The 26,876-nt window shown below is 37.1% G+C and overlaps 1 protein-coding gene across 1 annotated transcript; it reads left to right on the top strand.

Moving 5' to 3' along the window:
* The first annotated feature begins 863 nt into the window (after positions 1 to 863).
* LOC105212535 (tyramine beta-hydroxylase) lies at positions 864 to 26,041 on the top strand. The gene is made up of 8 exons (XM_011184549.3): positions 864 to 1,328; positions 20,217 to 20,575; positions 21,755 to 21,903; positions 21,966 to 22,357; positions 22,427 to 22,593; positions 22,656 to 22,838; positions 22,916 to 23,103; positions 24,722 to 26,041. The coding sequence occupies exons 1-8, from the start codon at positions 1,184 to 1,186 to the stop codon at positions 25,020 to 25,022; spliced, it is 1,884 nt and encodes a 627-aa protein (XP_011182851.1). The 5' UTR covers positions 864 to 1,183; the 3' UTR covers positions 25,023 to 26,041.
* The last annotated feature ends 835 nt before the right edge of the window (positions 26,042 to 26,876 follow it).

The following is a 26,876-nucleotide window of genomic DNA, read 5'->3' as shown; positions in this document are numbered from 1 at the left end:
GGAAGGGCAAGGCCTCCACTCCGTTGGAGGGACCAGGTGGGGAGCGACCTGGTTACACTTGGGATCTCCAACTGGCGCCGAACTGCGAAGGAAATAGAGAGGTGGCGCACTATCGTCGATTCGGCTATAACCGGCTAAACGGTTGCAACGCCAATCACATATTGAGCTTAATTCCATTGATTAGGGATTAATTAATAAATTTGACATTAGTGACGTCATAAATGAATGCTTTATTTACAATAAGAGTTTGACGGTTGATTTTATAAATGATGAACTTGACTTATCTCTATCATTCTCTCAAGTATTTCTCTTAATGAAATACTTGTTTCATATGAGAGAGATATATGTGGCCTTTCATATGTGATTCTTCTACACTTACTATATTACATAACCCATAGCTGACAGGAAACGTAGAAGAATTTGATATACTTTGGTATTTCCGCTGAACTTTCCATCAATTTCACACGCAACGGCAATACTGATTAAAAGCAAACAAAAAGGTACGCGTTTTAAAGACATGATTATAACCCCCCGTTTGGTCTTTTGACGAATTCGTTGGTAACGATTTCACGGTTTGTAGTTTTCTTTTGAAGTTAGTTGCTTACGAATTAACACATCACTTGCTAACCCCGCAAGTAAAGGACGACGACGAAATATCAAACTTTACAAATGCCCTTGAGGGGACGCAAACTAAGCTGGCGGATGTGCACACCGACACAAACCGTTATAAGAAACGAAAAAAAAATAAACTTCACAGTCTGTAGCATTTCATTTCAGTTTTCTTTTTTGTGTAATATTCTCTTGAAACAAAGTGACAGCGCACAGTACAGAAAAAAGACTTCAACTGACAAATAATTGTAAACTTTTTTGCCGCTGTAACGAAACCATTTGCATTATTAATTGTTTGCTTTTCAATGTGTTTATAAGTCTAAGTCTCTACGTCTGCTTATTGTTTTTTCCCCCAGTTGGTGGTAGCCGTGCGACGACAAACACTTGTGCAGCCAAGGACCAATCAATTTCTCGATGTGCTTCCGACACGGGTCGCATCCTTTACTAGCATAACTACAGGCTACAAACCTAATATAGTGCGCACAAACACACATAAACATATATAAGGACACCGTATAACGGTTAAGCAGCACCCAGCAACAACTACTCTCGTACTATCATATTTGTTAATAAAATGACTGTAAAAGGCACGCTATCAAACGCTCCCGGCAGTTGGACGTCCTCCAGAGTCGGCACGACATCCTACATATCGCGCATGGCTTGTTTCGCATTTTGCCTGCTCTCCGCCCTGCCGCTGCCGTTCTTCACAACAGCTAATCGTAAGTTCAATCGCTCAATAAGCGATTTATTATATTTGAAATATGTTTGCAGCTTTATTTATTTATTTATTGTACATCTTTGGCTGTGTGCATAAGGAGTTCCTCTGTGTGTGTGTTCAGCAAAAATTTGATTTATTCGATTTTACAACCTTTTTTGGACAGTTTGTGTATGCAAATTGTGGCAGCCACAAAGTCCTTGTGCGTTTACATATAGAATAAATGAGGGTTGTCTGTTAAGTACTTAGCATCACCGCACAATGGCGTTACCATCGGAAGAGGCTACAGTTTTCCCAGGATGGGATATAAGGTTGTTCCCCAGAGAGAAACACACTTCGACTATGAAAGACAGTCCTCATTGAAGTCAAGATCCTCCCCTTGATTAGGTATTAGGATTCAACAAAGCGCCCTGAACTTACTACAAATCTGCAGAGGTTTTTCTTTTCTATATCCCTATTCCACGCGATTATTCGTAAAAGTTGGTCCCGAGAAAAATTTTTCTTGATCTCGCAAAGGCAGAATATTCGAGAAGTGATGAGATGATTCCACTTTATCTTCCTCCAGGCAGCTACTACAGCTAACATACGGTAAGATTTTTAACCCTACAGCGTGGATCCCGATGGGCTAATGGCCAGTTAGAACCCCCACGACTAAGGAGTGGTGAACTTCACCAGAATCTAACTCCTATTTTTCCTTTTACCGCGGATGGAAGTGAGCGATTCCGTGGTTTCAGAAAACGGTAAATGGTAACATCAGTTGGTGATTCGATTCTTGTCTCTGAAGGCGAAATAGCGCAGTGAAATCAAAAAGCACTCTGGTACTGTATAGGGTGACTTCGTCTTTGAAGGCAGAAAGTGGTTTAATGAGTTTCAACGAGGTCGCCCGTCGGATTTTGACGAACCTTATTCAGGTTTGATGTAACCGGAACGGCCAAAGACTGTCAAATCTGCATCATTTCCCAAAATTGCTTAGGTATGGTTTTCTGTGACTACAACAACAACGACCCAGTCCGATCCTCGTTTGAAGTTCCAGTTGACAGTATACATTCCAAAACACCAAATAGGTCATACATGAAATATTTGTCATGAAAAGGCTGTCCACTAAATGGAAACCACGTTTCGGTGTTCCGCATAAGAGGCAAGACCTAGAGACCAACTATAAAAAGTTGGTAGTTTCGTGACTGCCGATGAACGGTGGATACACTGCTACAAATAAAGACCAAGGAACAGTCTAAACAGTCACCCGAAGAACAAGACTGTGAGACTAACTTTCGGTATTTTTTCGTAAGCAAAAAATTAAATATGGATCCACTGATACAAACCAAAGACCAACGAACAGTGTAAATGACGGACGAAACCTTGCAAACCTCATCCAAAGAATGTCAAAACTGTGCAGCTGGCTGAAAAACTTATGGTCATGGTTATGTGGACCCACTGCTCCTCATCTGAAAAAGGTCAAGATAGTGTGATTGGCTGGAAAAGTGATGGGCATCGTTTTCTGAAACTCAAAAAGTGAGATGTACATCGACTACTATGCTCTAACATGTCCTTCTATTGGACCGATTGCACTTCCGTTATGACAACTATCCGACACATACCTCCACCGTCACCTCGGCCGTATTAAAAATGCTTGAAGATGGATCTGAGTCATGTTCATCGAGCTCAAAGGAATTGAGAAATAAATCGCGATTTGTACAAAAATTTCGATTTTCTTTTAAAGGCTCAGTAGTTATCGTCACCCCCTTGTATGTTTGCAGATGAGAACTTAAGTGCTTACATACAAAAACACACAGAAACTCACATACCGACAAGCATAATTATATAATCCTTTCTTTTTTGACTCCTATCTCCACCGGGTGTGTGCGCAACGAAAAACAGATTGTAATTTTTCAAATTCATCTCGCCGCCTTTTAGCAATTTTCACTGACCACATTGCTATTGAGTAAAGGGGCGCGGAAAATTGCGTTTTGCTCGCACTTCGGTACAATTAAAATTGCTGCTTGGAGCATTCAATATAAAGCGTATGCATATTGTATTCCTTATATATACATACCTACACATATATATAGTATATAGGGTGTGTGGGCGTGTGCTCGCCCATAAACACCGTTACGCTACTGACGCTGTCAACGAACTGTGCCAGGTTCTTCATGATGAAGCAATTAACTAAGTTAAATAAATGAGACTTCTCTCTCTTCTCTCTACTAAAGTAAACAACTTAATTGCTTTTGTTGCTACATTTTGTTACCGTTGTAACGGTTTTTTTTACTGTTACCTACTGGTTTCTTGCTTCCTTCATACCATACCCACACAGGCAAATACACGTGCATACATTCTGATTTTGCTCCTATAACTGTGGCCATTAACGATGTTACGTTCGCTTTCTCTTGTATTCTTAAAGTATTTGTATTTGCTCTTGTTTGTTTGCACATTCATCGCTATATGAATAGTATAGCAAGTATGTAAGTGCACGTGTAGCAGATTGTTTGTGCCCAAGGGTGGTGCGCACAGTGGACGAATACTCACCTTATACGCAATGAAAATAAATAGTGGGAGTGTCATATGTAGCATATGTACGAATGTGAGTCCAACAGCTTCGAGTATTTGCTGCTGATTCGGTCATAACATGAATTGATTAAACGAATGCTCCACTGAGACTCAGCACATTTATTGTCATTTCAGAGGCGGAATTCTAAGTAAAAGAAAATTGCACAACTTTTCAGAACTTAGTTGTGGCTTTATTAATAAGAAAACGCGTTCTAAGCTAATTAGACTGGTCCGATAATCGTTTCTATTTACAATCGAAATGTCTTCCGTGTTTTTTTTTTTCTCCCGCTGCCGTACAACTCCGCTCTGAGATCATGTGTAGAAGTTCACGTAAGTGATGAAAGTTTTTGATTGTCATTCATTTGGGAGTGGCCTGAAACGATTCTTCTCCACATAATTCAAGCAGCTCACGATTTCCGGTTTTAGACCAAGCATCCTCTGGGTAGCTAACAAACATCCGTTTGAAGGCGAGCTAAAGTGCGAAGGCGAATCCGCTTCTGCGGTTGTGCGTAGGGTTTGAGATCCACCACATAAATAAAGAAAGTTCCAATGAAAAATTTAAGAATAATTATATATTATTCCGTTATTATTGAACTGCAAGTAAAGATAGACTGATTCTGGTTTGACTTCATAACTCATTTTACTAGGGACCCCCCATACATAACAACCCCAAGTATTCCCAAGACATCGATGTATATATCACCAGACCAGAACCGAATTTATATCCGACTCGATAACTCTAACTATTTATGAAGTCAAAACGTGCCCAAGACAAATGAAGATTTATCAGTACAGACTCTGATTTATATTCCAACTATCAACAACTCATAACAATCAATATTATGAAACCAGAATAGGCACGGATTTAAATTAGGTTAAAGAGTACAAAATACAAGCGTTCTCATGGCAATGGGTTTTCTAACCGGAACGGACTCCGATCAAGCTTTGTCATGACAGTAAAGTCTATATATCCAGTAAATGACTCTCCTAAATATTTATGAAGTGTAAATGTTTCATTAAACTGTCCCGGATTAATATCTAGTCAAAGACTATATACTCGATAACTCCAAATATTTAAGAAGTCCATGATAACAAAGTCCTTGGAGGTCATACCTATGGATATATGGACATCAGGCCAACGACAATAAATTTGTAAAATTAAAAAAATATTATATAACAGCAATAGCAACAACTATTTTAATTATAGTATAACAATCGCCCTGATGCTGGAGAAAATAATACGAGCTGCAGAGCTAAACAGAGAAGGTACAATCTTCTATAAGAGTGTACAGCTACTGGCGTACGCCGATGATATCGATATCATTGGAAACAACACCCGCGCCGTTAGTTCTGCTTTCTCCAGACTGGATAAGGAAGCGAAGCGTATGGGTCTGGTGGTGAACGAGGACAAGACGAAATATCTCCTGTCGTCAAACAAACAGTCAGCGCATACGCGTCTTGGCTCCCACGTCACTGTTGACAGTCATAACTTTGAAGTTGTAGATAATTTCGTCTACCTGGGAACCAGCATTAACAGCAATAACAATGTCAGCCTGGAAATCCAACGCAGAATCACTCTTGCCAACAGGTGCTACTATGGACTAAGTAGGCAATTGAAAAGTAAAGTCCTCTCTCGACGAACAAAAACTAAACTCTACAAGTCTCTCATCATTCCCGTCCTACTTTACTGTGCAGAAGCGTGGACGATGTCAACATCCGATGAGACGGCACTAGGAGTTTTAGAGAGAAAGGTTTTGCGGAAGATTTATGGTCCCTTAAGAATTGGCAACGGCGAATACCGCAGACGATGGAACGATGAGCTGTATGTGTTATTCGACGACATAGACATAGTCCAGCGAATAAAAAAACAGCGGCTACGCTGGCTAGGACATGTTGTTCGAATGGATGAAGGTGCTCCAGCTCTGAAAGTATTCGATGCAGAACCCGCTGGTGGAAGCAGAGGAAGAGGGAGACCTCCACTCCGATGGAAGGACCAGGTGGAGAGGGACCTGGCTTCGCTTGGAATAACCAATTGGGGCCAAACTGCCAGAAGGAGAGATGCGTGGCGCGCTGTTTTGGACTCGGCTATAACCGCGTAAGCGGTGTCTACGCCAGTCAAGATGAAGAAGATAACAATCGCCCGATTAAAAAAAATATATTTACAGTTTCTCCAAATATGTTCGCAGTTTTCTTCCATGACAACTCCGTCGACGCCATGAATAATACTATAACTTCTTAAAAAAACTTTGAACCTTCTCCGAAATATGATGCTATTCTTTCAGAAGGTTATTATAAATGAAAAATCACCATTTTCACCAAAGTTTTAGTGAGAAGGTCTATTAACATATAACCTAATGATATAACCAAATTTTCTCGATTATTTTCCAAAACTTGATGAATTTTAGGAATCTCAAGTCAAGTAAGGTTTATTAAACCCAAAGCAAGACGTCTCTGGTAGTTTATACAGCTCATTATGGGGAGTTTCTGATATATTAATATGAAGAGTGCCTAATCAAACGGTAGTTAACGTAGAAGGAGGAATTCTATCACTTGACAGACTGAGATTGAAACACCTAGATCGGCACATCTTCGGCGTATTGGCCTAGGTTCTTGAGGTTCTGATCTCTTAAGAGTTTTTTTTGGTCTCGCAAAGGACAGTGTTCATAATTGTCCAAGTGAGATCTTTCTTCATATGCAAGATCTTCCCAATAATATATATTTGTGAGTGTAACAGTTTTCGATTGGAGATATAAATGTCTTCTCTGAATATTTAACTCAGAACGGAATATTGGAGGAGTGATTCGTTATGAAGTAAATAAAGAGGGTATATACCTAGTTTAAAATACAGTTTTGTACAGTAGTTCATTCACTCTTATTAATTTTACCTGTATGTCAGAAATTCAAGCCCTGAGCTTTGAGAAACTGAAGCTAAGTTAAATTCTGAACTATGAGAGGGATGCTCGACGAGAAAGCCAACTTTTTTAACCCAGAGTTGGATTTCATATTTTGCATTTATTTTTCTATTTCATTTCAAATCACAAAAAAAAATATAAACTTTAATTCGTATCACTAGAAAAGTACCAGTTCTCATCTCACCGCTCTCACCCACCATACGTTCGCTAATCACTTCGGCAGTGCTGATGGCCCACTGTGCCGCGCTGTGAATTTATAACGCGTCTTTCGCGTTTCATCACGTTTGCTATGGTCAATTTCATTTTTAATTGCTTTGGCTTTAACGAATGACGGCGCTTTTTGTTCTGTTGCTGGTGCTGCTGCTGCTGCACTACCGTTATTAACATTTATGTTCGACATTTATTATGCGCCGTGTATTATGCAATAGAATAGATGACAGTTCGTATGTAGATTTGTGTGCCCCATGAAAGTGATTTGTTAAAGTCGAAATTTGATATATACGCCCAAATGCATACATATTTACAGTGTTATGTAAACATATTATATACACTTGCACTAACACAAACATATATGTATTTATATTGTTACGCGCTTGTATGGACCGAGTCATGCACTTACATAAGCAAATATATCCACTTTAACGACGTAATCCTTCCTCAAATATTTATATGTGATTAAAACGATAAAGCTTCACATGCACTAAAATCCACACATACATACACATGTAACACATGTACATACATGTGCAAAATAAAATTCGCGAATTTCGTGAAAATTGTCAACGTTATTAATTATTTTTTATTTACTTACTCACGTTTGAGCTTTACTTACGCACGTGCCTTTGATTGCATTAAATATTTTAAAATCGATTCGTAAACGAGAAATAATATTTTTCGTATTTGCATATGTGTTTACATAAGTACACTGAGAGAAAAGAAGGAGTAGATTTTTTAGTTTTCTAGTAATTCATGTTTAAGTGGCAACAATTAATGAGACTGCACTGCTTTACCGTTATTTCGCAAATAGTTCAATATCTCACGAAATCACTTCGAATTTTACAGTATTTTTAAAAAAGTCAGAATTAAGAATCGGCTAAACATGATTTTTAACTGGACATACGAACTTTGTTCCGACAAATCAAAATTTAATTTGCCGACGGAGATAACTGTGCACCATTAAATTGTTTTTATAGCGTTACCTGACTACTTTTATAATAAAGTGCGCTGATAAGCAAGGAAGGACTTTTTCCTTCAATATCATCGAATCACAAAGGACTAGGGATCTTTAATTCGTTCGGAGGGACGAGTATCGAGGTAGCTCTGATCTGACATTACTTCTTTCGTAGTTGTAAAGTTATTCTGCCTCAGGCTATTACCTTATTCATAGTGTTACCATGATCACGGATGAAAAGCCTGACCTTAAGACCAGCTTTCTGAATCAGTTCGTAACCATCGATGAAACATATATCCACTGGCACAAACCAAAGGCCACGAAACAGTCTAAACAGTGTACTCTCCTGGCGAACGTCTTCCGGAGTAGACTGTGCAATTAGCTAGAAACGTGTTGGCCACCTTTTTCTATAACTCACATAATGAGATCAACGTCGCAACTGCTATGCCTTATTATATCGATCTATTGGGTCGATTTCCTGTCGAATTGCAGACGAAATGGTTTCATTTGGCGAAGCAGAAAATGTTCTTTCGCTATGACAACTCTCCGACTCATATATTTCCACCGTTACCTACGAACTGCTGCCCCATCCATCGCAATCTCCAGATTCGACCCCTTGGATGTCAATTGTCTTAACTATTTGTCAGAAGGATAATGTTATCATCTTAATGCTTTCTTCTGAACTATCAATCCTATTGGGTTCCGGAGGTCTACCATTACGCCTTTTATCACCGACTCTCGCATCGAATACCTTTATCGCTAAAGCGTCATCATCCATCCCCAGAGCATGACCAAGCTAACGCAGACGTTGGATGTTTATTCGCTTAACAATGTTAACGACGCGGTATAGCTCGTTTCTCCGGATACAATAGTCGTCGTCAATATATAAAGGACGAAAATCTTGCGAAGAGCTAGCTCATTACATTTTGACATCGTCCATGCTTCTGCGCCATACAAAAGCAAGTGTGCATGTTAGTTTGGTCTGGTTAGAGAAGGTTCTATATTCTATTTGCCTATTTAGTCCGTAATAGCAACGATTTGCAATTGATATCCTTCGCTGTATCTCCAGACTGGTATGATTATTGCTGTTGATGGCGGTGTCAAGATAAACAAAGTCCTTGACTTATAGTCCCTCCTCATTCTCCTTAATATTTTTTCTGATAGCAGTCATATACTTCATTTAGTCTTCATTGACACCCAGTCCAATTTTTGCGGTTTCCATTTCGATAGCCGCAAAAGCTTCAGAAGGATCAAGTTTAGTACTCCCAATTATGTCTATCGGTTGTTATTATCAGATTACTCACATATATCTAAAATTCGATGAAGGTTCTATCGATCGAAACTTTTATAGCTCCCAATCTTATATTTTTTTTTTCTCTCTAAACTTGAACCATAATTAATAAAGATTTTTCAAGATCGAAGTAAACCATAAGATTCATACAGTACCTGAAGCAATCTGTTCACATGACAGTCTGATCACATCAACAAATACGTTGATATCTGTTGATCTGCTGATGATTCATTTTTGTACGAGTTTCGTGTCGTAAAGGGTTGATATACAACCAGCCATGTGTTCCATTTTATAGGACAATAAAAGATGAGATGAGAAATGAATAAAGAAAGGTCAGAGAACTTTCCAAAAACTCAAAATATTTACGATTAAATTAGTTGAAAAAATTATTGAGGAATAAGCGAGGTAATTAGGTGTAGAAAGTATTCAACAAAATACCAAACTCATGGAAAAAAAATATATATTTTTATTCAGAACTATTTTCTCCCAGTGTATTTATATATGCAAATAGTATAAAAACACATTAAGTTCACGCACATGTCGAAGTATATAAATGTGGATCCCGCTATATTATGCAATGTCGAATATTTTTTCGAGCAATTTCTGTACAGCACACACATATATAGTACATAGACGCGTAGGAGACAGCACCCAGACCACATGCAGCCCATTGTGTTTACAAAAATTAGTCATAGCGAGTGGCAGAAAAATTTCAATCAAAATATTTTCATGCATGAAATAAATATTAAAATTTGGATTATTTCGAGCAGCTAAAATCAAATTAAAGCCACTTTAAGTGCAATTCTGTGAAAAATTGTTGAAATATGTGCAGATATTTGTATTGTATATATGTATATATTGAAGATTTAGCTAGATAAAAAATTTAAAAATACAATATGTAATAGCTTTAAATGGCATTAAGGTCAGCTGAAGAGATGGATTATGGCACTAGATTATTCATCACTCACATAATCAAACTCCTCTGATTCGGCTTTCTGTTTCTTTTTGACTATCAATTTCTTGTACTAACATATGTACATCCATACATATATGTATGGACTTCCTCAATGGGATTATTCCGTAAAGGTAAGATATTAGCTATGTAGTCTCTGTTTGTTCATCAAACAAGATTTGGAGGAAGATTCCTCTGCTCACTCGCTAATTGCCAATAAGGGTACACCAAAAATGTTTATGGCTATAAAGGGTGGTTCATAGAACCATATACATAAATGAAGCAAATTGAAAGATAAGGTATGTGTTTTAGAGAGATGTTTTATCGACGGTTAATTTTCAAAAAAAAATATTTTTATTTATATGGTTAATGATCACACCTTCGGAGTGCTTTCCAAGTTGCCACCAAGGTAACCGTAGGTGTACTGCTCCCAAGTGCAGCCACTTTCAGAAAGCTTATGTAGAATTCATTGCGATAGCATCTCACTTTCTCTTCTTCAGTTCAGCTTTTTCTAGACTGAGGTTGATAGATATTCTTATTTTAATTCATTTATGAGAATTATTGGCATCACATTCCCAATGTTCTCAATTGTCAAAGTGGGCCCATTGTCGCGAGGAACAGCCTTATAATCTAACGAACCTATATATTCTATATTTTACTTCAATATTTTTCTAGTCTAAAGGTCGTTGTTACAAGTTCAAACAAATGTGAGCATTTTTCGGTAGCGTTTGACAGTTGAGGAAGTCTTCCTATTTCATTAAGTTCAATTTTGTTTTATGATATTTGTTTTGATGATATTTCATTGTCTCACTAAATATACCTTTTCTTTCTCTCATTGAATACACTACGGAGGATTGAAAAGCGATTTTTTATACAATTTATTACCAATTAACCACTAATAGAGCTATTAGTTAATTATAGCCTTTTTGCACTGGAGTTAATTGATCGATTAACCGGCATTTGGTCGATTAAAGCACCAATTTAAATCGATTTAAATAACAGAAAATATTACTTTGCTACATTAATTTTTAATCGAATATAAATCGAGTTGCAAATGTAGTGCAACCCTGAGGGTAGTTGTCCCCGTTGGACATAATGTTTGCTAATGAAAATTCAACATCTTATGTTCAGCAAAAAAAAATTATAATACATAATTGTTAATCGAGTAGTCGGCCGTGAGAAAGGCAAAAACAGGTTTCTAATTATAATCGAAATGTACTAAATCAATTTGGATATGCAAAAAGGCTTTTATTTAGTTAATTGAAAACAGCCTTAATTATTCAATTAAGTGTTTCAATGTTTCAAACAACAACTACTTTTTTGCCTACAAGATAATAAAAACATAATACCTTAATTTAGTTGGCCAGTATTTCTGTTAGGTAATCTTTGTCCATCATCTTCACTACCTCAAAATGGTTTTATACTTTTTATATGTGTTGAGTGAGTATAATTAACATGCTAAATTAACCTATAAGGCCACAGATTCCTAAAGAAAACACATCGAACATCTTTCGAAAATAACTATAATTTATATTCGAGCCTTCAACGAAATGATCTATATACCTGCGAAATTTATTGTTTACCCTGTATAAGTAAGGGTATATAAAACTTATTTCTGTATGTCAACTTGTGCACGTAAAACATTAGTTTTCTTAACGGAATGCACTCGCTTAAAGATTATATGCTAAGAACATGAGCTCTGAAGTTGTAGGCACTAGTTAAAATAATATGCAATTTGAATAAGTAATTATAATAGTTTAGTTTTTACGAGGGCGTAATAAATAAGAGCTAAGATTAGAAGGCTTAGATCACCCCAAGCTGAGCTACCCTAATATCATAATTTCGCTAAAACTGACTACACTTGACGGTAAATATGAAGTGTGAAGACAGTTTTTCGACTTGATGTAAATTTGAATCGGTTAAAATCAACCATAAGATATCTCATATATAAGATATTGGATATATATCAGATGAAATTAACAAAAAATAGCAGATATCCTCATATGACTAGCGGAAAGTATGAATATCGAGCATTTCTGGACACGCTTTTTCATAATAGAGTGACATACTGTATACTTTTGTATTGCGGTCTAATTGATGATATTTGTATGATACAGATATATAGATCTCTGTCCGAGATCAATTGGAGTTCTGTTGTTTAATTTTTTGTGAATTAGTATCCTTGTGTATTTATATTTCAATTTATATACATATTGTGGACCTAAAGAATTACTCTCATTTCCAATTCTAACCTCGTCAGTCCAAAACATGAAGGCACTAAGGAGTTTCAATACCGTCAGGAAGGTAGTCATCACTTCATTTTGAGTCTTTTTAAGTTGTTTTGTAAATAAATATCGAAGATTGAATTTTACTGTCATTCACCTTCTTCATAATTTACTAAAATAAAAGTAAAGAATAAGAGGTTTATTATAAGAAATCAAAGATATTACACAATAATATATGCATGATCAGCTTTAAGGCATTCATATTCCGCATTATTATACTAGTTTCAAAGCACTTTAACAGCTTTTGTGCATTCCTTTACAACCACTTCCGCAAATATGCACAAGAAATTGAAAAAATTCACCATCATCTTTCATGCACCCTCGTATGTACGCATTACAAGCACGAGAAAATTTTGTTTATCATGCAACGCATTCTGCATCAGCAAGCAGTAAAGTAACTTCATTTTCATTAAAGTTGGTTGTGACACTTAAAAAGTTCGAGCAAAACTTATTTTGACATACACAAGCAGATTGGCACAAACAATAACAACAACAACAACAACATGCAATATACTTTGACAGGTACAAGTTTTACGCTTGTACACCACTCATACTCATACTCATACTTACAACAACTTTCAACGAAGTACATATAACAACAATGCATATTTTTTAATTAGACAAAAAATACTAAAGAATTTTCGCTTGTTCGGGTCAATAGCTAATTGTGAATATGAAAAAAAAACACAAAAATATTTATTTATACCGCGATCGTGATTGCCAAGTGGAAAAGTTTAAAAATAAAATAACACACCAAATATAATGAATAATTCATGGAAGTGCAGAGAAGCTGAAGAAAAAGCAAAAATCAACTTAAGATCAACACGGCGTATGAGTGCTTTCGCTCACAAGTGCATTTGCCTATGTGTGTATGTGTTTGTGTGTGTTGAGTTGCTTGCGCACGAATGCGATTTAATGTTGTACATATGTACATATGTATGTAATTCGTCTGAAATCGACGTTGACTACCACAAACACATGCCTACATTTCCGACATTGCAGCGAATTCTTCAAGCAAATGTTTCTGTATGTATGTGTTAATATTTCTGTTGGAAGTCAAAGTCAAAATGTAAACCGCAAGTTGCAAAGGTAACCAGAAAATTTATGATGAATGAATGTGAAAAATAAACATACGAGTAGATACAGATATTATATGTATTTGTAAATAGCTTATAAATCTTAAAAATGTTAATTAATTCACGATTAAAGACGACGTTCATTCGGTCTTTCTAGTAGTCCGTCAATCAAATCAGTTCTTCGAAAATAAATAAATTTTTAAATAAATTAATTTAAATAAATATAAATAAAATCTGAATCAAATCGATTCTGTTTCCCCACGGGTTTCTTAGACTGGACTGTCGGGGAAACGGGTACACTAGGCTCGAGATCGATTATTTGGAGAATTTTTTTGAAGATTCCAGAAAAGCTTCCTATGAAGGGTGATCCATTTCGAGGTTCTCTATTTTAAGAAAATATAAAGAAAAACACAGAAAATTCAAATTTAATGGGCAATGCTTATTATCATTCGAAAGAACATTCTTTGGCATTTATTTTTTTAAGGATTATGTCTTTCACATGTTGACCGCGGCTACGTCTCAGATGGTTCATCCGTTGAGTGCAATTTCTGATGAATCGTTCGAGCAATTCGACTGGCGAATGACACGCGTGATGGTTTACTCCAAGGCCTGAATCGAAGCGGGATTGTCCGTATAGACTTCACATATTCCTACCCGAAAGAGTCTAACGGTGTGATATCACACGATCTTGGTGGCCAATCGACCGACCCAAAACGTGAAATTATCTGCTCACCGAGGTGTTCTCTCAATAAATCCATTGATTGATGCGATGTGTAGAAAGATGTGCCGTCTTGTTAAAACCAAGATCACGAGCTTCAGTTTCAATCATCAAATAGTGGGTTATCATGGCGCGATAACGGTCGACATTGACGGCTACTTTCTCTCTGCTTGTTTACATACCCATTGAGCTAGAAATGTGCCTCATCGCTGAACAGAATTTGGCTCGAAAACGTCGGATCTTCTTGGAATTTTTCAAGAACCCATAAGGTGGAGCGGTTTCAGTTCTTGCACATTGCTGTATTTTCTAGGCTTTCAATTTAAGATCTCGACGTAAAATGCACCAAGTCGTTCCATACGTCAGTCCGAATCCGAACGGCGCCGAATCGACTATAGACGGTATTCGTGTATACGCATAGTTATAATGAAGTGTTAATGTATGTTAACTATGTTGTGTCTCAATTCCTTTTTAAGTTGTGTTGTATTTGGTATATTGTTCCTGAAGTAGATTTGTGTTGTAAATATTTGATGTCCCTCCGTGAATGAATTTGTGTTGTGTGATGTTTGTGTTTTAGGAGATTCTCGCCTTTCACTTTGATTTGTGTTATTGAAGTTTTAGTGATTTGTTTTCCACCTTAAATAGTGTTTTTTGCGGTTTTCGTTCACTTCACGGGTTTGAGTGTTGTGTTCTTCACTTGTTCTCACTGCCTCTATATTGTTTTCTCTTTGTAGTTGTGTTGAAAGTGTAATCTGTGATAGGTGAAGTTGGGGCGATTGTTTTCCCTCGTATTACTTCACTAGTACTTTTCGGACTATATCGGAGGTATTGTAGAGGTGCATTTTTTGGACTAAACACAAATTTTCGAAGACCCGGTGCAGCTTTTCGACTGGAACGGCTATAGTGTGCTGAATTTTGTCTCCTCGAGCATTGCTGTTTGATTGGCGTAAACCTTTGATTTGAAATAAAAATCATGAACTTGATAGCTATTTGACTAGGCAATTTCTCATGAGCTGTTAAAATCAATAATTCTACTAATTCTTAAGGCACAAGCTTGATTTGATTATAATAAATTAATTTTGTATAGCTTAAATTTCATTTGTAAAGAGCTTAAATAGCTTACTTTATAAAATCATATACTGTTAATAGTCCGCTATCGCCGCCTCCCTTCATAAAAATATGTAGAGTTTAGCGGAGAAGCTGGATCAAATATGTGGTGAAAGGTTGAGAGCCAATTATATATACTCTCAGACATAAGTGAATCCCAAATTATCTCTTTTTAACATTTTCATACAAAAACGAATAATGACAGCGCTATAATTGCAGAGAAAGAATATTCGAATTATTGTTATCACCTCATCACAATTACACAGTGACTATTAGTATTTAGTTTGTCAGCTTTCTTTTTTTTTTTTGTTATTGTAGCGTTAGATAACATTTCACAAGTAATTTTTGTTATTATTTTTCATGATTTGTCTTCTGCTCATTTTTCGAGCTTTCGGTAAGATCATTCTCCATTTAAATTGCTTTTTAAAACAAATTATTTGAAGTTAGGAGTGTGACTTCAATAAAGAATGTAATATGTTTTCTAAAAAATCAATCCGCCTGATTGTAGGCCACACTTTTTGAAGATTTCTCTTGTAGTACAAACGAGTAAAGTAATTTATATTTATTTAAAAGAAAGAGTGATGAGGAAAGAGGGAATGGAAATAGCCGTTATAATTACAGAGTTGCCACATTATAATTATTAAGTGATAAAAACTCGTTGCATATTTGAATAATTTAAGATTTGGTTCTCCTAGAATTTATAATATTTTTAACCATAATTGTAAAACTTTGCGAAAGCTGTCACACTCATACTCTTTTTTGTCTTCCTCTGCTCTACTTATTCTTCTCATTGAGAGGAATATTATAAATAAATTGAACAAATCGCTTGCCTTTCGCAAGAATTTTTGACACATCTTCCACTTGCTCATTTAATATGAAATTAATATAAATATGTATGTATTCACGAAGTAAGAAGTAATTCCATTATAATTACAAGTCATTAATGTAATAAGGAATTCTGTTATGAATTTAAGAGTGTACTTAATAAACAACAGAACACCCTTACAAATTATCTCTCGCATAAATGAAATATAAATACATTTTACAGCACAATAAGACACCGAGAAGAAGATAAGCGAGAGAACACATTCAATAATAATAAAAAAAGGCGGAAATAACATCAAGAATTCATAAAATGCCAACATGTCACTTGATCCAACGTTTATGAGAAATGTTCAACAATTTTATCCACCAGCATTACGTGTTCTTGAGTTTGACCTGACACCCTCGCCTCCATCCACACTCACACCCAGCACACCCTACAAGACGCCCAGCTTCAACGCTGTGCTGCTGCACTAGCAGCATGACTGGCAAATGACGGCCACGGAGTGTGTGTGTGCTATCCTCCAGCCAAATGCTCATCGATAAGGGTGAGGTTTGATGAAAACGTCAATGCCATAATAAAGGACGAAGGAATTCCTTGGCATCGCATAGCATGGCAACGCATAGCACAACGCATTCCAAACGACTTCATCATCATCAACGTCACCGTCGCAAGTACTACGTGGTACGTACCGACAACACTCCAAACAGCAAAGCAATTGTCGGCGGTTACGCCTTCGCCATAGCTGGAGCTGGGACTGTGAATGCTTGGTTGTTTGGTTGTTCAAAGGAATCTATTTCCATACTCGCTAATACGACTTGTCATTACTTTGTGCTTGAGATCATTATACGTTTCACACCGATTATGATGGTATTTAAGCGAAATTACATATTAATGGGCATTGGAAGTGTGTGCCTGTGTGTGTGTGGGGCTCAAATATCTACCACATAACGCCTTCATTGCTGCATAAAATTTCCGCTGTGGCATTCATGCGTGCGTACATAAATATGCGCGTTCATTAATGACTTGCTGTTTGCCGCAAGACCGAATTCCAATGAAGTTTTTAAAATTTTCACAGGTTTGTGATGGATTGCTCGCCATGGATGGATATGTGTATATGCGCACTTCCGCTTTGATCATATGTTACTCAATACCACATATGCACTTCTTATATCTTACATATACATAGGTATGTAAGATACCTGGAATGTAGAATGGAAATTTTTGCTCACCTCATTTGCATTTTCAATGAGCCAGCTGTGGCAATACCTTAACTTACGAAGAATTTTAAAATACGTATTACATAATTAAAGTTTTATACGGATTTTCAAGCGTGTAAATATGTATTTACTCGCACGTATGCCGTACATACATATGTATGTTGTATTAAGTTCAAGCGATCGCCTTTCCCTGAATTTGTCATATTAAAGTATTACATCTTGAACAGTCAAGGACATGATTATAAAAAAGCTGCTCACACTTCTGCTGACAAAAGTTTTATAATTTGAAGTTTTCATTTTTCTTCTCTCTTTCACTTGAAATGCTGAATTACAGAACGGCTTTTCCGAACTATTACATTGTTTAAAAATGTTTCTGTTTTTCTTCAGAATTGGAACTGTAAACACTTAAAGAAATTCTTGTCTAGATTCCATAAATATTCAACTATGAAGCGTCCATGATACATATTGCCAATAATAGCGCGCAATTGGTGTATTTTTCTCGCTATTTGGCGCCAATTGAAGATACCAAGTGAAGTCAGGTCGCTTTCCACCTGACCTCCTGGTCTTTCCAACGGAGTAGAAGTCTTACTCTTCCTTTGCTTCCAGGAGCCGGTACTGCATCAAACACTTTCAAATCTGGAATGCTTTGGTCCATTCGGACAACATGACCTAGCCAGCGCAGGCACTGTCTTTTTATTGGCTAAACTATGTCAATGTCGTCGTATAACTCATACAGCTCATCGTCTGCGGTATTCGCAGTTGCCAACGTTCAAAGGACTAAAAATCTTCTGCAAAATCGTTCTTTCAAAAACTCCTAGTGCCCACTCATCGGATGTTGACATCGTCCACACTTTTGTACCATAAAGCAGGACAGAAATAATGAGAGACTTGTAGAGTTTGGTTTTGGTTCATCGAAAGGGGACTTTACTTTTTCATTGCCGATTTAGTCCAAAGTAGCGTCTGTTGGCAAGAGTGATTCTGCGTTGGATTTCAAGGCTGACATTATTATCGGTCTTGATGCTGGTGCCTAGGTATACGAAACTATCAAACACTTCAAAGTTATGACTGTCAAAGCCGAGGAAGTCATGACACTGATTGTTTGTTTGATCATTTAAATATGACATGGTATAGAAAAAGCGAGCGTATAGATGAAGTTCTCTCTCTGCCTGTTGAGGTCACCAATATTTAATACAGATATTTAACCAAATTCAAATAACGATTTACACCTTCTCTAAATTTGATTACTTAAAGCTCAAAGTATTACCATCCGCATCTTAGTTGTTCGATATAGTTATTCGTACCCCTCTAGTCGGTTAAATACGCAGTGAACTGCCTTGAATGGAGGATTCCGATTCATAGTCGTCTCTATATATTGATATAGTCCCCGTTCGAAGTACTAGTGTGGTCGCGCCTCCTTAAAATTATTTTTCTCTAACTGATAGTGACTAAATCTCTTAATTAATTTTTAAAGGAATTCAACTTACTCTTATGACTTTCCCTAAATAAAAGCAAAATTATGAGCTGTCCATTATCATTGCATCGGTTACTTTTACCTTTAGCTTACTTCTTGGTTCTAGAGTTAACTGAACAGAGCTTGGTGCTTATTTTGACTGAAACTGAATAATACTCATGTTGAAAGACGTCTAATACACTGGCATATGGTCCCTTCCATATATCGCAACCTTAACTCCTATTTTCTGCTATAACTTGGAGGGTTTAGTTAATATAGAACAGATTCGGTTCGTTGATTTACACCAGCAAGAATTACACTTTCCGTTCCTCGAAATCCGAAAATTCGAGTCTGTTCGATCGTCAGTGTTTATCAGGTGATATTAATACCAAAATACGATAGTCTGGATGTCAGCATACATTAAGGAATTCTTAAATATACAAATTCCACGACTTTTGTGTTTGAGGATTATAGTATGTTTTTCTCCAGGAGTTAATTGATTAAAGCGCTGATTTCGACCCCAATTCGCGTTCAAATTAGAATGCAACTCTATTGTCCACGCTGTAATTAGACTGTGATAAAATAGCAATCAGCTTATGACACTTACCTACTTCTTATGAACAAAAAAAAAAACAAATATTTATTATAGCTGATCGCTAATCGAGTAGCCGGTGCGCGAAAGGCAAAACTGGTTACTCAATTATAATCTTAGTGTATTAAATAAATTTGGCTGTGTGAAAAGGCAATCATTCCAACATCTTTCCAGAGCATAATCGAACACCAACTGATCTGTCTGTAATACCAGAGGACTATTCTGAGTTTTAAGATAATAAAGTATGTCGTAGAGTGCTGTTGTTACACCATTCACCCACTAATGAAGTTCATTAATGAGTTGCATACTGTTGACTGTCATGTGTACACCCCGTCAGTGAACTCATTTTTCTATAGAGTTGCTTTCGACAATCTATGCTCAAACTATTTCTTTTAACTCCAGGACAGTCGAAAAGCTGTTCGTCCTTAAAATATATCTGCGCGTAATATATTTGAGTACAAAAAGCTGACCAAAAAGTAGAAATTTCTGAATGGAACTTACATTGTTTTGACGCCAATAGAGTTCTTGAAGTTGTAGGCTTCATTCGGGTTTGCAGCATCCACTCTCAACGAGTAATTTAATATCGAACTCTTATAAAAAGTTGAAATAAAGATTACTTTCAATGCGGTAGCTTATTTACGTATACGTATTTGATTATAAAATTCTAAATTCTTATCTCATAATTCCTCCATAACAATGGAGTATTATATTATTTTTTCTAATTTAAAAATATTTTTTCATAAATTCACAGGTTTATCGGATACCAAACTGCATGAGGTCTATCTGGACAACTCCGAAATAAAACTGAGTTGGATGGTTGATTGGTATAAACAGGAGGTGCTCTTCCATCTACAAAATGCCTTCAATGAAAACCACCGCTGGTTCTATTTGGGCTTCTCGAAACGCGGCGATGTCGGCGACGCTGACATCTGTTTCTTCGAAAATCAAAATGGATTCTTTAACATTGTCACTGACACCTACACCAGTCCTGATGGTAAATTTGTGCAAAAAGACTATCAACAAGATTGTGAACTCTTCAAAATGGATGAATACACATTGGCATTTAAGCGAAAATTCGACACCTGCGATCCGCTAGACTTGAGGATGCATGTAAGTGTTGTTGCATAGAAATTAAATGTATATATACGTTTGTATTACAAAATTTCTTATACGTAAATTAAAAAATAATGAGCTTAAATCATAATTATCATCAGCTGTGATTATACTGAGAGTGTTTGTTTATTTTAATTGGAAAATATTTTGTTTCTTAAGCCGATAAGTTGCACCACGATAGTTGAGTCGAGTTTTTTATAAATATTATGTGGTGAGACAAAAGTGGCAGTGTAAATAACTACTCTTTAAAAAAAGAAGTGTTCTGAGAATATGGATGGTGGTGAAGAGACAGGTATCAAATATATCTCAAGGAAGAGAACACAACAACAACTCATACCAGATTTTTTTTTTTAATATTTTGCATTTATTCTGAGTGGTAGGAATATTAAGTGTTTTCATTAAAGTCATCTATCGTGAGATACAAGAACCAAACAGCGGCATAAGTAAGCTAGAAAGGATACCAAACCAACTCATCAAGATTTGAATGGCCACACAAAGTGGTTGTTAGTGTTATCCGGGCTGTCGTTGCCGATAGTACAGTGTTCGGACAGATCTGAGGCTTCTTTAACTGTATTCCACTCTAATTAAAAAAATCAACGTCTATACTTTCTTATTACATCTAAACATCTATATAATACTATACTTACTTTTGGTGATACAGTCTGACGAGGTTGCGTCCTCCACGATATCTGGTCTTGCTACTCAAATCGTTAAACGCGTTTTCCAAGTCGGTTATAAATATTTCTCGAGAACTACTCGGCTGGTAGTTGAGAGAGCTTCAGGATGAAAAAAGTAGACAGTAAGGGAGCTACACTCTTTGAAACTTCCTTAAGTTTCTCAATTTGTGGTTTTAGTACCGAATTTCCAGAATGATGCCTGATGGACAACATTTTCCAATGACAATTCTCACTGCTCTGCTGAGACAGAACTCTCGCTAAATCGTTCATTCGTTCGATCGTTCATCGTTTTCCTTCGAATGAAAAGAAAAAATTAATAAATTTAGAGCTTAATACAAGTCTCTACATGACTTCACAGCCGGACGTCTGGTTTTGCGTTATTTCTAAACAGATAAAACTTTAGCAATCTAGCTTTTGAAACTATCCACCAATAGTTATAAGTCTCCTGATCCAATATCGTATATATATTTATAACGGGTTTAACGCACTATATTTGCAGGAAGGCACAATGTATATTATGTGGGCCAGAGGTGAAAGTCGTTTGTCACTGGAAGATTATCAATTTCCCTTTCCTAATGTTTCCAACCACGAATCCGGGATTAAGATGATGCAGTTACTTCGCGCGGACAAAATTCTCATACCAGAAACGTAAATATTTTCCTACTCATCTACATTCAATTAACCGAAGCTTAAACTATATTTTACTTCAGCAATTTGAAAACCATACAGGTCACGCTCGAAAATGTGACCGTACCAGCAAAAGAGACCACCTATTGGTGTCACATACAAAAACTGGATGACTCATTTGTGACGAAGCAGCATATAGTACAGTTCGAACCCCTTATTACCTCTCCCGATTTGGTGCATCATCTGGAAGTTTTCCATTGTGAAACTGATCCACAAGTCGAAATTCCTTTGTACAATGGAGACTGTGAGAAAATGCCGGCGGAAGCTAAAGTGTGCTCCAAAGTCATATCTCTGTGGGCTATGGGCGCCAGCACATTCACCTATCCACCAGAAACTGGCTTACCAGTTGGCGGCAGTGATTATAATCCATTTGTGCGTTTAGAAGTGCATTTTAACAATCCGGAATTGAAAGCAGGTAATTAAGCTGTGGAGATGAAGCTCAGTAGTTCCTTCAAAAAATGAATTTCTCGCTTACTTTCAACAGGACGCATTGACAGCTCTGGCATGAGAATTAAGTTGGCTTCCAAATTAAGACAGTTCGACGCGGGTGTCATGGAGCTGGGTTTGGAATACACGGATAAAATGGCAATTCCACCCGGTCAAGTGGGCTTCCCGTTAAGTGGTTATTGCATCGCCGAATGCACTGAAATAGTGAGCGATTTTCTGTTTCCCTTTCTTAACGGTTATTACCATTATTTTTTTATATTTATTAGGCCCTCCCGCCCAGCGGTATTATCATATTCGGTTCGCAACTGCATACACATCTTCGTGGCGTTCGCATTCTCACACGTCATTTTCGCGACAATGAGGAACTGCGCGAAGTTAATCGAGACGACTACTACTCGCATCATTTTCAGGAAATGCGTAATCTGCATTATAAGCCCCATGTGCTACCGGTAGGATGACACAGCTTTACTTTTTTTCTTCTAAATTTCTTTTTAAAATATCTAAATTTCCTTTGTATTTTTTTCAGGGCGACGCTTTGGTCACAACATGCTATTACAACACTTTTGGTTATGATAATGCAACACTAGGCGGTTTTTCAATCAGCGATGAGATGTGCGTGAATTATATTCATTATTATCCGGCTACCAAGTTGGAGGTTTGCAAGAGTTCTGTCTCTGAAGACACACTGGAAAACTATTTCATTTATATGAAAAAGTAAGTAGAACAGTTTTATGGAGGATATTGTATTAATATCTGGTCTGTCTGTCACAAGTTTTTATCGTCCTACTTAATCTGTGCTTAGTGTCCAAAAAGTGCTTAGGCGAATTTGGCAGGATCTAAAACAAAGTCCAACAAGTTCAATATTTCTAGTACAAAAGGGCTTTAAAGAATATCCGCCTCTAGCTTTTCAGGAAAGTAGGTTATCGAAAGTTTTAACCCGTTGACATATATTTTTTTCTTGTTGAACCCTTGAATTGAGATTCTTCTTCTTCTTAACTGGCGTAGACAACAGATAAGCGATAATAGCCGAGTTAACAAAGCGCGTCTTTCATATCTCCTTCTTGCTGATTATCTGCAATTGATGATACCGAGTGCAGTCAAGTCCCTCACCTTCTTGTCTTTCGAGCGGAATGAAAGTCGTCCACTTCCTCTGCTTCCACTGGGGGGTATTGCATCGAACAATTCTTAAACTTCTTCTTTTATTTCGCTGGACTATGTCAATGTCGCCGTATTAATCGTACGGATCATGGTTCCATTGTCTGCGGTATTCGCCGTTGCCAATGTTCAAATGGCAATAAATCTTCCGCTAAACCTTTCACTCGAAAACTCGTCTCATCGGATGTTGATCCATGAATCTGTACCATAAAGCAGGGCGGGAATGTTGAGCGACTTCTAAATTTTGATTTTGTTTCTTCGAGAGAGGACTTTACTTTTCATTTGCTTATTCAGTCCATAGTAGTATGACTATGAACAGTGACGTGGGAGCCTAGATGAGAATGCACTGACTATTTATGTGATGACAGGAAATATTTCGTCTTGTCGTCATTCAACACCAAACCCAGACCCTTCGCTTCCTTATATAGTCTGAAAAAGCAGAACTAACGGCGCGGTTTTTGTTAGTTTTGCTAGGATACCAAATTCTGACATAGCGGCATAGAGGCAGCTCCTTTTCACGCTTTGTGTGCCGATCCTCTTTTCATGGCTCATTTCTAAGATTTGGCGCATGTTGAATATCTGGTCAGTTGTTGGTTTTCCAGGTCCACACTGATAAGGTCCCACAGCTTGTTGATGGTGGACTTTAATTTTTCACACAATATGCTTATCTGCGATATTGTGGAGGCTTATTCCACGGTAATTGGCGCCGATTGTGGGTCTCCTTTTTATGGTCTTGAGATTTCAAGTACGAATTTTGACTCAAAGGCACATTTATATATGTAGATATATTTCTTACCTTTATATCATGGATATGTCGGCCAAACTCTTTCCAAGGGCATTTAACGATCGGAGAAAGCCGTCTTTCCAATTAATTTATAGATCATACCAGGTTTTTGCTCTCATATTACAATCCTTAAAACTCTGGTCTTTAGCAAAAACTTAGTTCCACTTGGACGATTGGTGACACCTGCCCTTAGAGCTGGTAATACCAAGCGAACTGCGGAATTCAAAAGACTTTACACATTCTCTCGATCTGGTAAGCTTAAGCCCGATTATGAAAGGATTCTGTCCAGGGCGTCAGCTCTCTTTCTGCTTTGTTTAATCAGTAGAGTCTAGAATAATAACCACTGACTTCAATGCTGAAAATCCTATCCAATATTTTTACTCTATAATTTAGGAAAGAGCATCAACGCCGCATAAAACTAAGCGGAGCACGTTCGAAGAATTATCGCAGCATCAAATGGACCGAACCACGTGTGGACCAACTCTATACCATGTACATACAGGAACCGCTCAGCATGCAGTGCAACAAATCGGACGGTTATCGCTTCGAGGGATACAACTGGGAGGGCGCACCAGTGACACCAGTGGCCATCCAAATACCCATGCATAGCAAAATATGTCCCAACTACAACCCGTTATGGCTGAAACCACTCGAAAAAGGTGCTTGCGATCTACTGGGCGAATGCATCTATTAAAACGGACAGATTGGCGTAACGGTACATGTTTGAAAGTGAAATATTTTGTAGAGGAAAATTTGAAGAGAAAAAATATAAACTTTTAAATACAATGAGCAGTACAGCTGCCGCGCAAAAGCTTTATGGAGTAAACCAAAATTTTTAGACTAGTTTGTATTACAAAAAACCCCAAAAAAAAAATGAAAAACACATGAAGATCGTATGCATGTAGTATGTAGATAGTAAAGTGTATAGAATATTTGAGGCTTAGTAGAGAGAGGCGTTGTAGAGAGAGCATTTTCGCGACCATCTGTTTTAAAGCAGAAGATATAGAAGAAGGGTTAACTCTAATGAACATTTTAAAATATTGTTTCGAAATAATATTTGATTTATAATCGAAGAGAGCACTTATTTACCAACCATAAAATATATTGTGTTTACCGAGAGCAGAATTAGTACTTCAGGAATTAAGCCAGATTTGCTGAATTTACGCCGATTACAAACATACATAGAAGTAAAATTGATTCTGAAACAAGCTTCCATTAGTTAGTTCCAAAGGTGACCCCCAAAAAATAGATTTCTCCCATGCACAAGCGATTTAAAAAACATTAAATACATAAACACACCCATATATTTACATTTATGTACTTAAAAATGCAAACCATATTTACCGTTATAGTCAAGCGGCAAGTAGAACTGCACTCAGTATTATTATGAAAACCAAAAATCATTGCATATAAATTAAGGTTATACAATGCACAAAACTAACTGTATATGTAGCTATATATGAAATCACCAATGACAAATATATATATTTTATGTATTGTACATATAATATACATGCATACATAGATATATATACATAAATACATATACATGCACTAGGAACATAAATATTTTAGACGTATATAAGATGTGATAATAATATTGTATACCTAAATGCATAAATATATATATAAAACACTATATATACATACGTACATACCTAAATACAAGTAAAACGAAATGTAAGTAAATTTAGAAATAAATGGATCACCATACCAGCAGCAAACCGTTTTGTTTTATTTCTTATCAAAAAAACTCTCAATAAGGCTGCGAATGAAAGCTTGGAACGGATTTATCAAGGCGTTATCAACATTTGAACCTCTCCTGCTGAAAAAGGGAATTACCTTCGTTTGATTTGGGATTCCTAGCAGTTTTCCGATAGACACTCAGTCCAATGGAGGTACCACCCATGTACCTGTTCTCCGGAGGAGTTTTTGACTCAATCTGACGATGGCCAATTCTAAATTGGACATTGGAAAACAGCAAGTGAGTCCTACTATCTACAGATTCCGGAACGAGAGGGAATCTGGTCTACACCCATCTCTATCGCATCCCCTTCCGAAGTGCTGTTGCGATATCTCCCACAGATTCGTCCTCAGTTCTGTGTTCTGTTTGTACAGCAAATTTACGTTGAACATCTTTACGTTGAACTCCATGGACATTACATCCTCACTTCCCCTGACGAAGATATTAGTCTTCAGGAGTTTAGGTACCTCATCGTCACGCACCTTGTTGTTGTCCAATCGCTCCGGTAGTCTCTCCGCCATGGAGCGGTTGGGGGTTGTAGTGTCTTATGTGTGTAGTGTTGATGGCCAGACGGAAGGCATACTTCTTGAAGTGACCCATGTCACTTTTGAAGATTCCGTCTTATACATGGTCTCTTGCTTCGTTGAGGTCTACCAATATCTATGACCACATAATTGAGGGTCCATTGCTGTCCCGCTCAGATGGTTGGCTTGATGCTTAGCATTTTTCGACCTTTTTGGCACCTCAGGAGTCCGGAGTCGGTATTGGAATTCATTTCGGGGGGCCCAACTACCCCGGCAACCG

Source organism: Zeugodacus cucurbitae, chromosome 3 (genome assembly GCF_028554725.1).
Source record: "Zeugodacus cucurbitae isolate PBARC_wt_2022May chromosome 3, idZeuCucr1.2, whole genome shotgun sequence".
Taxonomy (NCBI): Eukaryota; Metazoa; Arthropoda; class Insecta; order Diptera; family Tephritidae; genus Zeugodacus; species Zeugodacus cucurbitae.
This window is presented reverse-complemented; position numbering and strand designations above follow the sequence as displayed.